This window comes from Nerophis ophidion, linkage group LG26 (genome assembly GCF_033978795.1).
Source record: "Nerophis ophidion isolate RoL-2023_Sa linkage group LG26, RoL_Noph_v1.0, whole genome shotgun sequence".
Taxonomy (NCBI): Eukaryota; Metazoa; Chordata; class Actinopteri; order Syngnathiformes; family Syngnathidae; genus Nerophis; species Nerophis ophidion.
In genome coordinates, this window is record NC_084636.1 from 30,261,425 (window position 1) to 30,279,876 (window position 18,452).

Here is an 18,452-nt window from a genome sequence, read left to right on the forward strand (position 1 = left end):
TACGTATTTTTTGAAAACTTTTTTTTCGCAAAAATGTCATAAACCCTTTCACAAAAATAAAAAATAAAAACAGACTTGATTCAACAGCACAATACTGGTGCTGTAGATGCAGGAGATGTCTCAAAACCTCATCAGGAGTTCCGATAATACCCAAAAATGGCGGAAAATGCATATTTTTGGAAAACTTGTTTTCGCAAAAATGTCGTAAGGGGGGACCCTTACACAAAAATAAAAATAAAACTGACTTTCTTCAGCAGCACAATCCTAATGCTGCAGTTATAGGAGATGTCTCAAAACCTCAGCAGGAGTCCCGACAAAACCCGAAAATGGAAGACAATACGTATTTTTTGAAAACTTTTTTTTCCGCAAAAATGTCATAAACCCTTTCACAAAAATAAAAAATAAAAACGGACTTGCTTCAGCAGCACAATACTGGTGCTGTAGTTGTAGGAGATGTCTCAAAACCTCATCAGGAGTTCCGATAAAACCCAAACTTGTCAGAAAATGCAAATTCAAAAAAACAGACTTGATTCAGCAGCACAACACCGGTGTAGTGCAAAAGTCTTCTATGCTGTTTTTGAGGACCTTCTGTACAAAGGGCTAGTCAAAGAGCCTGTATGATTGGGATACTACACTGTTTTTGAGAATATCGTCTTTCCTTGAATTGCCGCAGGGCATATAGTATGCGCCTGCCTTGAATTACTGCCGGGTCAAACTCGCTTTGCAAAATAATTAGCGCATGTGTAGTATTACCGCCGGGTCAAACTCGTGACGTCACGAGTGACACTTCCACCGGCATCATTTTCAAAATGGAGGAGGCTGATTTCAATACCGGTAATTAGAAATTGCATAAAGGGAAGAAGATTAAGAGCTATTCAGTAGGATTTAAGGTCCAAGCTAAAAGAACAGTAAGCAGTTATGTTTTATTAATATACCTGTGGAGCCGACGGTCAGACAGGCAGGGCATGCTGGAGCCCGGCCCAAGATGGCGGTAGGGAGGGCGAGCGAGCGGAGAGGAGGAGCGGAAGAGCGACCTGGACTGAGGTTTAATTGAAAAATAAAGTCAAACGGTTCAAGCCATGTCCTTCCTAGGTGGTCCTGGGAACCCGCAAGACGACGGCTTGAGACCGTCACAATACCGTAGCTGCGTCTGTCAAATATGAGTCATTAAATGACTCCCGCCTCCTGGTGGTAGAGGGCGCTAGTGATCCATCTTGCGACTACTCGGCTGCAGAAGAAGTGAAATGAGTGACGGGATATGTGCTGGAGGAGGTTGTTGTACCGAAATCTGTTACCCATCGTAATTTGTAACTCTAGGGGGCGATGTTTCCATGGCGTTTGTTTGATGGTTAAACGGCAAGGCCAAAGAGGAAGAGAAGAAGAACGCTTGCGGAAATGGCGTAAAATATGCGTAATGCTGAAACGTCACTTATCTATTTTGGAAAATGTTTGTGTGTGAGAGAGAATCAACAGCTGATACAATGGACTCATACTATGATGAAAGTAAGTCATCGATTTCAAGAATATGTTTTGAAGGATTCATTGAAAACAATGTTTCAAAGAGGCTTAAATTGACAAGTCATTTGCTGTTTTTGAGAATATAATGTAAAAATGCTAGTTAAAGATTAGTAATACAACAAAATTTCTCTGCGGTTCGGAAGGATTCACTGAAAAAAAAGTTTTTTTAAAAAAGCTTTATTCGACAAGAGTAATTTGCTGTTTTTGAGAATATACTGCAGAAAAGCTACAGACAGAATTAATACAACAGAAGTCCTCTGCTTTTTTTAAGAGAACCACAGTAAAAATGTTTTTCAAAGATGCTTTATTTGAAATAAGCACTCTGCTGTTTTTGTGGAGCTACCTCAAAAATACTTGTCAAAGATCTTCTACAGTATATGACAGAATTCCTCTGGTAGTGTTTTGAAATAAACAAAGTCAAACTGCTCAAGCCATGTCCTTCCTTGGTGGTCCTGGGATCCCGCAAGACGACTGCTTGAGACCGTCGCAATACCGTAGCTGCGTCTGTCAAATATGAGTCGTTAGATGACTCCCGCCTCCTGGTGGTAGAGGGCTGAATGCTGAAATTCTGTAAACTGACGTTGCAGCATTAAGGATAGTTTACGCCATTCACGCAAGCGTTCTTCTTCTCCTCCTCTTTGGCCTTGCCGTTTAACCATCAAACAAACGCCATGGGAACATTGCCCCCTGGAGTTACAAATTACGATGGGTAACATATTTCGGTACAACAACCTCCTCCAGCACATATCCCGTCACTCATTTCACTTCTTCTGCAGCCGAGTAGTCGCAAGAAGGATCACTAGCGCCCTCTACCACCAGGAGGCGGGAGTCATTTAATGACTCCTATTTGACAGACGCAGCTACGGTATTGCGACGGTCTCAAAATAAAGGAAGATCTCCATCGAGACAGAGGGACTTTTAAAACTGAAGAAAGATAAGGAAGACTTCTATAAACAAGTTATCGATGCTTTTGTTTAGGAGCTGGCATGGACTAAATGAGTAAAGGTGAGACCATAATAGCGTTTTTTTAATTAAATGTGCTTTTCATGATGTATCCTTACATCACACTCAAATTTTTACTGCACGCCTTTGGTAAGTGCCGGAGTGAGAAGAGGTTTTAAATTAATGAGCGCATGCTTACTTTTACCACATGCCTTTGGTAAGTGCCGGAGTGAGAAGAGGTTTTAAATTAATGAGCGCATGCTTACTTTTACCACATGCCTTTGGTAAGTGCCGGAGTGAGAAGAGGTTTTAAATTAATTAGCGCCCCGGAAGGCAATTCAAGGAAATACTGTATACTGCTAAAAAGTTACTGTAGTTAAAGACAGAAAAATAACACAACAGAAGTAATCTGCTATTTTCAAGGCTCCACTGCAAAAAATGTGTTTCAAAGATGTTTTATTGGACATGAGTGCTCTGCTGTTTTTGTGGCGCTACCTCAAAACAGGATTCCTCTGCTGTTTTTGTGGTGGTGGTGGTGCAAAAAAGCTTGCCAAATCTCTTCTAAATGACGAGTGTTGTGTTGTTTTTGAGGACCTTCTGTACAAAGGGCGAGTCAAAGATCAGGACTGTATGCTGTTTTTGGGAAGCGAATGCTGACTAACTGTCGTCGTCTGAATATCTATCAGGGACTTCTTTAGCTGGGACCTGCTCAGGGTGGATGTATCACCACTCCAGCACCACCATGAACTGGACCCAGGCCCGGCAGTGGTGCAGGAAGACCTACACGGACATGGTGGTCATCCAGAACCAGGACGAGAACGACAAGCTGGTCTCCGTCTTGCCAAACAAGACCTCCAGCCCGTATTACTGGCTGGGACTGACCAGGACGCGGGAGGACTGGACCTGGGTGGGGAACAACAGCACCTGGATGAGCGAGGAGTCGTGGGCGGAGAACGAGCCCAACAACAACCGCAGCGTGACGGTCTGCGTGGAGATCTACGTCAACAACGGAGACAACCGAGGGAAGTGGAACGACGAGAAGTGCCGGCAGAAGAAATACGCCGTGTGCTACCAAGGTGGTGTCCGTGGGGCGGGCGGGGGAAGAACCTCTCTTGATGTTCCTCTTTCTTTGTCCTGACAGCTCAGTGCAATGACACAATATGTGGACCAGGGCGATGTCGGGAAGTCGCCAACAATTTCACCTGTTTGAGTGACGCTGGCCTGCAGGGAAACACAAGTCACACAGGTAAGGAGGTACTCAGTTTACATTTAGGACACCGGTATCAAACTCAAGGCCCAGGGGCCAGATCTGGCCCGCGGCTTCATTTTATCTGGCCCGTGAACACCAGAAAATGACATGTCAATAAAGTACTTAAAACAAGGGTGTCCAAAGTGCGGCCGGGTGGCCAATTGCGGCCCGCAGGTCATTTTTTAACGGCCCCCACGGCACATTTTAAAAATCCATCCTTCCATCCATCCATCATCTTCCGCTTATCCGAGGTCGGGTCGCGGGGGCAGCAGCCTAAGCAGGGAAGCCCAGACTTCCCTCTCCTCAGCCACTACGTCCAGCTCCTCCCGGGGGATCCCGAGGCGTTCCCAGGCCAGCCGGGAGACATAGTCTTCCCAACGTGTCCTGGGTCTTCCCCGTGGCCTCCTACCAGCTGGACGTGCCCTAAACACCTCCCTAGGGAGGCGTTCGGGTGGCATCCTGACCAGATGCCCGAACCACCTCATCTGGCTCCTCTCGATGTGGAGGAGCAGCGGCTTTACTTTGAGTTCCTCCCGGATGGCAGAGCTTCTCACCCTATCTCTAAGGGAGAGACCTGGAAACTCATTTCGGCCGCTTGTACCCGTGATCTTATCCTTTCGGTCATGACCCAAAGCTCATGACCATAGGTGAGGATGGGAACGTAGATCGACCGGTATTTTGAGAGCTTTGCCTTCCGGCTCAGCTCCTTTTTCACCACAACGGATCGATACAACGTCCGCATTACTGAAGACGCCGCACCGATCCGCCTGTCGATCTCACGATCCACTCTTCCCCCACTCGTGAACAAGACTCCTAGGTACTTGAACTCCTCCACTTGGGGCAGGGTCTCCTCCCCAACCCGGAGATGGCACTCCACCCTTTTCCGGGCGAGAACCATGGACTCGGACTTGGAGGTGCTGATTCTCATTCCGGTCGCTTCACACTCGGCTGCGAACCGATCCAGTGAGAGCTGAAGCTCCCGGTCAGATGAAGCCATCAGGACTACATCATCTGCAAAAAGCAGAGACCTAATCCCGTGGCCACCAAACCGGATCCCCTCAACGCCTTGACTGCGCCTAGAAATTCTGTCCATAAAAGTTATGAACAGAATCGGTGACCGATTCTGTTCATTTTAAAAATAAGATTGAAAAAATTTCAAAAGGTAAAAAGTGATATAATGGAGCAAACGGGTGAAATGTAACAAGAAAATGTTGCAATGTTTACTCTAATAACACAAAGCTGCCATGCAGGCGGTTTCTTTCTTTAGAAAATAATAATGAATCAAAATCAATGTCATTATAAATTATTGACCTATTCAAGGTTCCAATTACGTCACGTTAAATTTTCCACTTTGAGATATTTTTGGGGGGGAAAATGTTGCATATTTTGTGTTTGTTATATAAAAAACTGAGCTGTTTTTGTTTTTTTTAAAGGAGGGCCTAAAATGAACAAACAAAAAACATAAACAATAAAACTTATAATTGACGGATAGATCTGAAGTTGATCTCGAGATGTTTGTGTTAAAAGTGGCATAGCTCGGTTGGTAGAGTGGCCGTGCCAGCAACTTGAGGGTTGCAGGTTCGATTCCCGCTTCCGCCATCCTAGTCACTGCCGTTGTGTCCTTGGGCAAGACACTTTACCCACCTGCTCCCAGTGCCACCCACACTGGTTTAAATGTAACTTAGATATTGGGTTTCACTATGTAAAGCGCTTTGAGTCACTAGAGAAAAGCGCTATATAAATATAAGTCACGAAGTCACGAAAAGTAAACAGTGAAAAAATGTATAATTTATTTTTTTAACACTTTAATGAGTTGGATCGCCAAAAAATTTAGTGTGATTTGTTTTTAAGTGTCATTGCTCAAAAAATAATAACAAATTAAAATCAATGGTGTTAGTAGTTATTGACTTTTTTAAGGTTCCAATTATTATATAATCTCAAATATTCCACTTAAAAAATATATTGGGTGATAATATTGCATATTTTGTTTTGTTTTTTCCATCAAAAAACAGGGTTTTCTTTGACAAAAAGAGCATACAACTTAAATCTTTGAAATCATTATATTGACAGATGGACCTAATGTTGATCTGGAGATTTAAAACTTGAATAATAATAAAACAAAATAATGCTAAATATTTTTTTTGACCAAAACCCTTTGGGGTCCCAGGGATCAAGTTTGAGTGGAGGCCTAAATGTATATTGGTTATACATAAATTGAATTGGTTCTTAAAATTAAAAAAAATTTCAAAATGGCCCCCGCTTGCTTTGATTTTTCAGTCTGCGGCCCTAAGTGGAAAAAGTTTGGACACCCCTGACCTAACATTTTCTCACTAAATATAATTTTATTAATGTCCTTTTTAACAGAAAATGTATATGTAGTGCTTGAAATTGCTTGCCTTTTAATCTTTAGATCGGTAGGTTGTGAGTTCAAGCCCCAGTCGAGTCACACCAAAGACTATAAAAATGGGAACCCGTTATCTCCCTGTTTGGCACTCAGCATCAAGGCTTGGAATTGGGGGTTGAATCACCAAAAATGATTCCCGGGCGGGGCCACCGCTGCTGCTCATTGCTCTCCTCACCTCCCATGGGGTGATCAAGGGTGATGGGTCAAATGCAGATAATTTCGCCACATCTCGTGTGTGTGTGACAATCATTGGTACTTTAATTTAATTTAATAGCATCAATCAATCAATCAATGTTTACTTATATAGCCCTAAATCACTAGTGTCTCAAAGGGCTGCACAAACCACTACGACATCCTCGGTAGGCCCACATAAGGGCAAGGAAAACTCACACCCAGTGGGACGTCGGTGACAATGAGGACTATGAGAACCTTGGAGAGGAGGAAAGCAATGGATGTCGAGCGGGTCTAACATGATACTGTGAAAGTTCAATCCACAATGGATCCAACACAGTTGCAAGAGTCCAGTCCAAAGCGGATCCAACACAGCAGCGCGAGTCCCGTTCATAGCGGAGCCAGCAGGAAACCATCCCAAGCGGAGGCGGATCAGCAGCGCAGAGATGTCCCCAGCCGATACACAGGCGAGCAGTACATGGCCACCGGATCGGACCGGACTCCCTCCACAAGGGAGAGTGGAACATAGGAGAAAAAGAAAAGAAACGGCAGATCAACTGGTCTAAAAAGGGAGTCTATTTAAAGGCTAGAGTATACAAATAAGTTTTAAGGTGAGACTTAAATGCTTCTACTGAGGTAGCATCTCGAACTGTTACCGGGAGGGCAATCCAGAGTACTGGAGCCCGAACGGAAAACGCTCTATAGCCCGCAGACTTTTTTTGGGCTTTGGGAATCACTAATAAGCCGGAGTCCTTTGAAGGCAGATTTCTTGCCGGGACATATGGTACAATACAATCGGCAAGATAGGCTGGAGCTAGACCGTGTAGTATTTTATACGTAAGTAGTAAAACCTTAAAGTCACATCTTAAGTGCACAGGAAGCCAGTGCAGGTGAGCCAGTACAGGCGTAATGTGATCAAACTTTCTTGTCAAAAGTCTAGCAGCCGCATTTTGTACCAACTGTAATCTTTTAATGCTAGACATGGGGAGACCCGAAAATAATACGTTAGAGTAATCGAGACGAGACGTAACAAACGCATGGATAATGATCTCAGCGTCTTTAGTGGACAGAATGGAGCGAATTTTAGCGATTTTACGGAGATGAAAGAAGGCCGTTTTAGTAACGCTTTTAATGTGTGACTCAAAGGAGAGAGTTGGGTCGAAGATAATACCCAGATTCTTTACCGTGTCACCTTGTTTAATTGTTTGGTTGTCAAATGTTAGAGTTGTATTATTAAATAGAGGTCGGTGTCTAGCAGGACCGATAATCAGCATTTCCGTTTTTTTGGCGTTGAGTTGCAAAAAGTTAGCGGACATCCATTGTTTAATTTCATTAAGACACGCCTCCAGCTGACTACAATCCGGCGTGTTGGTCAGCTTTAGGGGCATGTAGAGTTGGGTGTCATCAGCATAACAGTGAAAGCTAACACCGTATATGCGTATGATGTCACCTAGCGGCAGCATGTAGATGCTGTAGAGTGCAGGGCCAAGGACCGAACCCTGGGGAACTCCACACGTTACCTTAACATAGTCCGAGGTCACATTATGGGAGACGCACTGCATCCTATCAGTAAGATAAGAGTTAAACCAAGACAGGGCTAAGTCTGACATATCAATTCGTGTTTTGATACGTTCTAATAAAATATTATGATCGACGGTATCGAAAGCAGCGCTAAGATCGAGGAGCAGCAAGAAATATTACAGTATATTATCATACTTTCCAAACATGGTACTGTCTAAATAAAAATACTTCACTTTACTAGTGTTCCGATACCAATATTTTGGTACCGGTACAAAAATGTATTTTGGTACTTTTCGGTATTTTTCTAAATAAAGGGGACCACAAAACATTTCATTATTGGCTTTATTTGAGCAAAAAAAAATCTTAGGGTACATTAAACATATGTTTCTTATTGCAAGTTTGTCCTTAAATAAAATAGTGAACATACAAGACAACTTGTCTTTTATTAGTAAGTAAGTGAATTATATTTATATAGCGCTTTTCTCAAGTGACTCAAAGCGCTTTACATAGTGAAACCCAATATCTAAGTTACATTTAAACCAGTGTGGGTGGCACTGGGAGCAGGTGGGTAAAGTGTCTTGCCCAAGGACACAACGGCAGTAACTAGGATGGCAGAAGCGAGAATCGAACCTGCAACCCTCAAGTTGCTGGCACGGCCACTCTACCAACCGAGCTATGCCGCCCCAGTAAGTAAGCCACTGTCATGTCTTGTGGTCATGTTTTATTTAGTTATTTTTTGTTACTTCGAGACTCCATTAGTTTCTGTTTTTTCACCCCCTTGTTTTGTCACCATAGCGACTGTCGTGGAAATTTCTTAAAGACGATCCTTAAGTGACAAATAGCTTTTAAAATGATTTATTAAAGTAACAAACAAATAATAAGAAGCTTTGCAAAGCGAGACCAAACCAGAACATCCATTCGTTCCAGCTTGTTCTCACTAGGGCTGGGCGTATCGATACTTGGTGAGTATCGGTATCGTATCGATACTGGCGTGATGGTATCGATACTTCACCAAATTAAGCGAATCACTCTGATTTAAAAAAATAAAAATAAAAAATGTGAGCGCAGCGCTCCTCACCACTCCACCCTCCTCCCTAGTGATGGGTCGCGAACGAGATTTGAAAAACACTTTAAAAATTAATCTTCAACCCAAAATAAAATAAAATAAATACAATTAACATGACGCTTGGTGCGTTCGCGCACACACATCAGTATAATTCGCTCCGAGCTTCACTCGGACACGCGCACACACACACGCGTGCGTTTCCAGTGCGACTTAATGTCTTGGTTGTAAACTGTAAAGTATTTTATTGCACTAAAATAACTATAAGAATTTTTCAGTTATTTTGTTTTGTTCATTTTTACAACTGTTTAATAACTAGTGTTTTCTTTTTTACTTAAGTTCTTGTGTGTTTTGAGGCGACTAGCCAAGTTCAGTATTTGTTTTCACCTTATTTGCACTACTTACTTTATTGTAGTTGATATTATTACTTTTTTAATTGAATTTCTCAGTTCTTTTGTTTTGTGTTCATGTTTACAACTTTGTTCAATAACTAGAGTTTTGTTATTTACCTTAAGTGTTTGTGTGTTTTGAGGCGACAAGCCAGGTTCAGTAGTTGTTTGCACCTTATTTGCATTACTTTATAGCTATTGATATTACTTTTGTAATAAATATTTTATTTTTTGACTTAAATATTTGTCCTGTGTTGTATTATTATCATAATCATTTAATAAAGGCAAAAGTACAAATTTGTTTTTCAAAAGTATCGATACCCCTAAGTCCCCCCCCGCCCCCCATCGGATGACGACACTTCCGATATCGGCGATACTGGCCAGTATCGGTATCGATACCCAAATGTGCGATATCTCCCAACCCTAGTTCTCACTCTTTTAGAATATGTAATGACAATTATACATTCTCAGAAGTCCCACCCTCCATGCTCATTAACATACAGTACCCCAGTGGAATGAATGCCCAAGGTCCTGTGAAGGGGAGAGGGTGTCGTTTCACCCAGAGGAGAGGGGGGAGTGGGGGGGCACTCAGGTAAGGGGACCAATTTAGCCAAAGGGGGGGTCAAGAATAGATGACACATATACCCAGGTCAACTAAAGTCCACATGTCACATCAAAGACACAGGAGACAAAGCTTGATCAGATAAGAGATCTCTTGCTAAGTGTCACATTCCTGAGCCCAATAAACAACTTTTGGTACCCAGTTCAAAGAACATCATCTATTTAAACAAGTATAAGTCATTTTGTTATCACACAACCCATTAGTTTCACCTGTCTCACGTCTTGGACTCACGCACCTGTTTCATATGTCATTATTATTTAAACCTGGTTTTTCAGTTGGTCGTTCTGGCGTCATCACCCTGTTTACGACCAGTCTGTTTCATGCCATAGTTCATGCTGCTCTGCTCACGTCACCGCAAGTAAGTTTTTGTTTATTAATGCCACGGTTAGTGTCTTTCGTTTCTATACCCATAGTTCTGCTTTTGTTCTAGTTTCTGTTTTCCTAATCAAGTTTGTTCTCCGCCTTGTGCGTGCCTTTTGTTTGCACTTTTTCATTGTCTATCCATATTCTTCCGCTTATCCGAGGCCGGGTCGCGGGGGCAACAGCCTAAGCAGGGAAACCCAGACTTCCCTCTCCCCAGCCACTTCGTCTAGCTCTTCCCGGGGGATCCCGAGGCGTTCCCAGGCCAGCCGGGAGACATAGTCTTCCCAACGTGTCCTGGGTCTTTTTCATTGTAATAGACGAAACATGTCTTTACCTTCACGCCAAGACCGGTCCAGTTCCTTTGCATTCCGGGAAAACAAACCACACCATAGTCCTCGTTATGACAGTCACAAAGGCTCTAAATCAGTCTGCTAACGTGTGTTATTTTCCATTCTATTATATTTGTCAACATTATTATGGAAAAGTGGTAGAAAATGGATGGATGGTTGGAAGTGGTAGAAAATGTATTATTAATCTACTTGTTCATTTACTGTTTATTTCTCCTTACTTTCCCTTTTAACATGTTCTAGCTACACTTCTGTTAAAACGTAATAATCACTTACTCTTCTGTTGGGTGAGACTATCAGTGGTACTTTAACTTTAACTTTACTTTACCTTAGTTTTGGATGATACCACAAATTTGGGTATCATTTGCGGCTCCCAGTTGGAGTTTTGTTGGCTCGCAGAATATTGTTGGCATAAAATTTAAAAAAGGGGCTTCACGGTGGAAGAGGGGTTAGTGCGTCTGCCTCACAATACGAAGATCCTGCAGTCCTGGGTTCAAATCCAGTCTCGGGATCTTTCTGTGTGGAGTTTGCATGTTCTCCCCGTGAATGCGTGGGTTCCCTCCGGGTACTCCGGCTTCCTCCCACTTCCAAAGACATGCACCTGGGGATAGGTTGATTGGCAACACTAAATTGGCCCTAGTGTGTGAATGTGAGTGTGAATGTTGTCTGTCTATCTGTGTTGGCCCTGCGATGAGGTGGTGACTTGTCCAGGGTGTTCACCGCCTTCCGCCCGATTGTAGCTGAGATAGGCGCCAGCGCCCCCCCGCGACCCCAAAAGGGAATAAGCGGTAGAAAATGGATGGATGGATGGAAAATTCAAAAAAACAAAAACAGTAAATATGTAAGAAGAAAGGGCATTAAGCTGAAATGTGTATACTAACAGATAATGATAATTAGATTAGATTAGATAGTACTTTATTTATGGGGTGGCATAGCTCGGTTGGTAGAGTGGCCGTGCTAGCAACTTGAGGGTTGCAGGTTCGATTCCCGCTTGTGCCATCCTAGTTACTGCCGTTGTGTCCTTGGGCAAGACACTTTACCCACCTGCTCCCAGTGCCACCCACACTGGTTTAAATGTAACTCAGATATTGGGTTTCACTATGTAAAGCGCTTTGAGTCACTTGAGAAAAGCGCTATATAAATATAATTCACTTCACTTCACTTATTCTGTCAGGAGATTTCCTTCAGGAAAATCACAATTTTCAGCACAATCCCATTCAAGATCAGACAAACATTAAAGGGAGACAGAACAGGATCGCTGACGGGTCTGCGTCTTCCAGCGCCCCTTACAAAAAAAGATGAGATACAGGTAAACAAGGGTTTACCTGTATCTAAGTTAAAAATTAGCGTTGTCACTTTTACAAAAATGGGTTTCACTTTTATGTCTTCAGCCCTTGGTGGATAAAGTTTGGATACCATTGTCATAGGGTGTTGTAAATGTTTTTTGTTGTTGTTTTTTGACAAGATGTTTGTTGAAAAGAAGCAGTCAGAATGAAGCACATTATCATGTGATGTCATTCCAGCTGAACAGACTCCTAATGATACCATGTTGGCTGAGACCTCTTTTCCTTCAACCTCTCACTGTAAGTATCACATTCAGTGCTGATCAGAGGTGGGTAGTAACGCGCTACATTTACTCCGTTACATTTACTTGAGTAACTTTTGGGATAAATTGTACTTCTACGAGTAGTTTTTATGCAACATACTTTTACTTTTACTTGAGTATATTTATAGAGAAGAAACGTTACTTTTACTCCGTTCCATTTATCTACATTCAGCTCACTACTCGCTACCTTTTTTTTATCGATCTATTAATGTTTGTTTTGGTTAATGACAGAGCTTCAAAGTAGAATCTACGCATGCCTGCGTTTGACCAATCACATGCAGTCACTGGTGACGTTGGACCAATCAAACAGAGCCAGGCGGTCACATGACCCGACTTAAAACAAGTTGAAAAACTTATTGGGGTGTTACCATTTAGTGGTCAATTGTACGGATTATGTACTGTACTGTGCAACCTACTAATAAAAGTTTCAATCAATCAATCAAAAGTGTAAAGGAAAAAAGACACTTTTTATTTCAACCGTACTTCCCGTCAAAAGCCTAAAGACTGATCGCACAGTTCCTGTCTTCACAATAAAAGCGCCGCACCATCGTGCCTGCGTTAACAAAATAAGAGTCTCCGAAAGCCAGCGCAAACAAGCTAGCAAGCTACGGAGTTTGCCGCCAATGTATTTCTTGTAAAGTGTATAAAAACGAATATGGAAGCTGGACAAATAAGATGCCAAAAACCAACGACTTTCATGTGGTATTAGACAGAAAAGAGGAACTTTTTTTCTCCTCCATTTGAAAACGTGAACGTCTGATTCCAATCAATGCAAGTCATCAGAATCAGGTAATACACCAACTTATATTCTTGTTTTCATGAGATAGGAATTTTTATGTTAAACATGCATGTATATTCATTAAAACACCTTCAACATGTGAACAAAAACGGCAAAATAAATAAATATAAATTATATACTGTATATATAAATGTATGTATGTATATATATATATATATATATAGCTACTGAGGCTATGGTGCTGTTAAGTTATTGTGGCTCAATGTGCCATTTTTTAAATTTTATTTTAATGTACTATTATTTAATGTATAATATTGTTTTAGTTGCTTAAGAGATATACCTGGCTCTGAATTTGCTCATTGCTATTTTTATGTTTTTGTGCATTATTTGTTGCCGTAATCAGGTTACTCATCAGTTACTCAGTGCTTGAGTAGTTTTTTCACAACATACTTTTTACTTTTACTCAAGTAAATATTTGGGTGACTACTCCTTACTTTTACTTGAGTAATAAATCTCTAAAGTCACTGTACTCTTACTTGAGTACAATTTCTGGCTACTCTACCCACCTCTGGTGCTGATTGAGACTTTTGTGTGTCCGGTCAACATCAACATAGAAATATAGTCAATGCTACAAAGTACGAAACCAAAACCAGTGAAGTTGGCATGTTGTGTAAATGGTAAATAAAACAGAACACGATGATTTGCAAATCCTTTTCGACCTATATTCAATTGAATGGTCTGCAAAGACGAGATGCTTAACGTTCGAACTGGAAAACTTTATTTATTCGCGAGTATTAGTTATTTTGGAAATTGTTGCCTGCAACATGTTTCAAAAAACCTAGCACAAGTGGCAAAAAGACTGAGAAAGTTGAGAAACACTTATTTGGAACATCCCACAGGTGAACGGGCTAATTGGGATAAGGTGGGTGCCATGATTGGGTATAAATGCATCTTCCATGAAATGCTCAGTAATTCACCACTTTGTGAACAAATGTGTGAGCTAATTGTCCAACAGTTTAAGAACATTTCTCAACCAGCTATTGCAAGGAATTTAAGGGATTTCACCATCTACGGTCTGTAATACCATCAAAAGGTTCAGAAAATCTGAAGGAATCACTGCACCTACGCAATATTATGTACCTTCGATCCCTAAGGCAGTACTGCATCACTAAGTGTGTAAAGGATATCACCACATGGGCTCAGGAACACTTCAGAAAACCACTGTCAGTAACTACAGTTCATAGCTGCAAGTTAAAACTCTATTATGCAAAGCCAAAGCCATTTATCAACAACATCCAGAAACGCTGCCGGCTTCGCTGGGCCTGAGCTCATCTTAGATGGACTGATGCAAAGTGGAAAAGTATTCTGTGGTCCGACGAGTCCACATTTGAAATTGATTTTGGAAACTGTGGACGTTGTATCCCCCGGAACAAAGAGGAAAAGAACCATCCGGATTGTTTCAGCATCTGTGATGGTATGGGGGTGTATTAGTGCCCAAGGCATGGGTATCTTACACATCTGTGAAGGCACCATTAATGCTGAAAGGTATATACAGGTTTTGGAGCAACATATGTTGTCGTCCAAGCAACGTTATCTTGGACGCCCCTGCTTATTTCAGCAAGACAATGCCAAGCCATGTGTTAAAACAGCGTAGCCTAATAGTAAAAGAGTGCAGGTACTAGACTGGCCTGCCTGTAGTCCAGACCTGTCTCCCATTAAAAATGTGTGGCGCATATAAAGCCTACAATACCACAATGGGTACTGTTTCAGAGAATCTGAAGGAATCACTGCACCTACGCAATGATATTATGTACCTTCGATCCCTAAGGCAGTACTGCATCACTAAGTGTGTAAAGGATATCACCACATGGGCTCAGGAACACTTCAGAAAACCACTGTCAGTAACTACAGTTCATAGCTGCAAGTTAAAACTCTATTATGCAAAGCCAAAGCCATTTATCAACAACATCCAGAAACGCTGCCGGCTGAGCTCATCTAAGATGGACTGATGCAAAGTGGAAAAGTATTCTGTGGTCCGACGAGTCCACATTTGAAATTGTTTTTGGAAACTGTTGACGTTGTGTCCTCCGGAACAAAGAGGAAAAGAACCATCCGGATTGTTTCAGCATCTGTGATGGTATGGGGGTGTATTAGTGCCCAAGGCATGGGTAACTTACACATCTGTGAAGGCACCATTAATGCTGAAAGGTACATACAGGTTTTGGAGCAACATATGTTGTCGTCCAAGCAACGTTATCTTGGACGCCCCTGCTTATTTCAGCAAGACAATGCCAAGCCATGTGTTAAAACAGCGTAGCCTAATAGTAAAAGAGTGCAGGTACTGGACTGGCCTGCCTGTAGTCCAGACCTGTCTCCCATTGAAAATGTGTGGCGCATATAAAGCCCACAATACCACAATGGAGACTGTTGAACAACTTAAGCTGTACATCAAGCAAGAATGGGAAAGAATTCCACCTGAAAAGCTTCAAAAATTGGTCTCTTCAGTTCCCAAACGTTTACTGAGTGTTGTTAAAAGGAAAGGCCATGTAACCCAGTGGTAAAAATGCCCCTGTGCCAACTTTTTTTGCAATGTGTTGCTGCCATTAAATACTAAATTAATGATTATTTGCACAAAAAAAAAAAAAATCAACTTTCTCAGTTCCAACATTAAATATATTCTCTTTGCAGTCCATTCAATTGAAAATAAGTTGAAAAGGATTTGCAAATCACGAATTACACAATGTGCCATCTTCACTGGTTATGGGTTTTGTACAAAATCGGCTTTCACTTTTCAGTATACAGCCCTTGGTGGATAAAGTTTGGACACCCCTGTCATAGGGTGTCCTAAATTTTTTTGGGTTTTTTTTGACAAAATGTTTGTTCAAGAGTCAGAATGAAACACATCATCATGTGATCTTATTTCAGCTGAACAGACTCCTGATGATATCGTGTTGGCTGGGACTTCTTTTCCTTCAACCTCTCACTGTGAGTATCACACTCAGTGCTGATTCAGACGTGTGTGTGTGTGTGTGTGTGTGTGTGTGTGTGTGTGTGTGTGTGTGTGTGTGTCCTGTCAACATCAACATAGAAATATGGTCAATGCTACAAAGTAAAATAATATCAAGATATTGACAATTTGCATGAGTTTTTTTTAGTATTATAATTATATTTTTATTTTCTCCAATTAAATTAGTAGAAATTTAAATAATCTGTTTTGATTGATTGATACTTTTATTAGTAGATTGCACAGTACAGTACATATTCCGTACAATTGACCACTAAATGGTAACACCCCAATAAGTTTTTCAACTTGTTTAAGTCGGGGTCCACGTTAATCAATTCATGGTACAAATATATACTATCAACATAATACAGTCATCACACAAGTTAATCATCATAGTATGTACATTGAATTATTTACATTATTTACAATCCGGGGGGTGGGATGAGGAGCTTTGGTTGATATCAGAACTTCAGTCATCAACAATTGCATCAACAGAGAAATGTGGACATTGAAACAGTGTAGGTCTTATTTAGTAGGATATGTACAGCCAGCAGAGAACATAGTGAGTTCACTTAGCATAAGAACAAGTATATACATTAGAAGTACATTTGAGTTGTTTATAATCCGGGGAGATGGGATGTGAATGGAGGAGGGTATTAGTAAAGTGTTGAAGTTGCCTGGAGGTGTTGTTTTAGAGCGGTTTTGAAGGAATATAGAGATGCACTTACTTTTATACCTGTTGGGAGTGCATTCCACATTGATGTGGCATAGAAAGAGAATGAGTTAAGACCTTTGTTAGATCGAAATCTGGGTTTAACGTGGTTTGTGGAGCTCCCCCTGGTGTTGTGGTTATGGCGGTCATTTACGTTAAGGAAGTAATTTGACATGTACTTCGGTATCAAGGAGGTGTAGCGGATTTTATAGACTAGGCTCAGTGCAAGTTGTTTTACTCTGTCCTCCACCCTGAGCCAGCCCACTTTGGAGAAGTGGTTCTGCCATCCTAAAAGCATGTAGAGTAAATTAGTAACGAGGTCATATTGTGATTTTTTTTTTTTCACATTTAAAACACTGTCTTGTAGTCTACAAACCTTTGTGAAGGTGTTTAAAAAAAAAAAATAATGTTGCATAGATAATGTTTTCCAACTGCTTTCTGACTGTCTCTTTAAAATGCGCTGTCTTATTTACGTGCCGCTTCTCCCCATCAGCCAAGTTGTAGTTTTTGGTGCTTCCAGATACAAATTCAAACTATAGACTACTTTGTAGAAGAAATGGCAACAGCGGATGATTCATGTACAAAAACCTAAAACCAGGGAAGTTGGGACATTGTGTAAATCGTAAATAAAAACAGAATACAATGATTTGCAAATCCTTTTCAACTTATATTCAGTTGAATAGACTACAAAGACAAGATATTTAATTTAAGCCCTGAGAGACTTGATTTTTTTTTTTTTTTCCCCCGCAAATAATCAATAACTTCAAATTTAATGGCGGCACCTCATTGCAAAAAAGTTGCCACGGGGGCATTTTTACCACTGTGTTACATGGCCTTTCATTTTAACACTCAGTAAACATTTGGGAACTGAGGAGACCAATTTTTTAAACGTTTTAAGTGGAATTATTTCCCATTCTTACTTGATGTACAGCTTAAGTTGTTCAACAGTCCAGGGTCTCCGTTGTAGTATTTTAGGCTTTTTATGCCACATATTTTCAATGGGAGACAGGTCTGGACTACAGGCAGGCCAGTCTAGTACCCTCACTCTTTTACTATGAAGCCACGCTGTTGTAACACGTGACTTGGTGTTGTCTTGCTGAGATAAGCAGGGGCGTCCATGATAATGTTGCTTGGATGGCAACACATGTTACTCTAAAACCTGTATGTACCTTCACAGATGCGTAAGTTACCCATGCCTTGGGCGCTAATACACACCCATACCATCACAGATGCTGGTTTTTGAACTTTGCGCCTATAACAATCCGGATGGTTCTTTTCCTCTTTGTTCCGGAGGACACAACGTCCACATTTTATAAAAACAATTTCAAATGTGGACCCTTCAGACCAAAGAACACTTTTCCACTTTGCATCAGTCCATTTTAGATTAGATCGGGCCCAGCAAAGCCGGCGGCGTTTCTGGGTGTTGTTGATAAATCGCTTTGGCTTTGCATAGTAGAGTTTTAACTTCCACTTACAGATGTAGCGACGAACTGTAGATAGATAGATAGATAGTACTTTATTGATTCCTTCAGGAGAGTTCCTTCAGGAAAATTAAAATTCCAGCAGCAGTGTACAGAGTTGAGATCAATTTAAAGAAAAAAGTAAATAATGGGGGTTTAAAAGGAAACAAAATAGAGAAATATTACAAAAAGAATAAAAACAATGGGAATAACAATATAACAGTAAAATAAGAATATAACAAGACAAAGTAGGCAGTAGTGACCATGTTATGAAAACGTATTGCACTGTTAATGTTTTGCACCCCCTGTCATCCTAATACCCCCCGTCCCCCGTCCCAGAGA

At 41.2% G+C, this 18,452-nt stretch overlaps 1 protein-coding gene across 1 annotated transcript in view; it reads left to right on the plus strand.

The window, feature by feature from the left end:
* The window catches only part of sele (selectin E), a 52,498-nt gene that overhangs the window by 22,271 nt on the left and 11,775 nt on the right, over window positions 1-18,452 (plus strand). Inside the window, exons 13-16 of the mRNA XM_061887790.1 lie at window positions 3,147-3,536; window positions 3,602-3,706; window positions 12,113-12,172; window positions 15,860-15,919. Of these exons, the coding sequence (XP_061743774.1) occupies window positions 3,147-3,536; window positions 3,602-3,706; window positions 12,113-12,172; window positions 15,860-15,919 (615 nt within the window). The remainder of the gene's footprint in view (window positions 1-3,146; window positions 3,537-3,601; window positions 3,707-12,112; window positions 12,173-15,859; window positions 15,920-18,452) is intronic.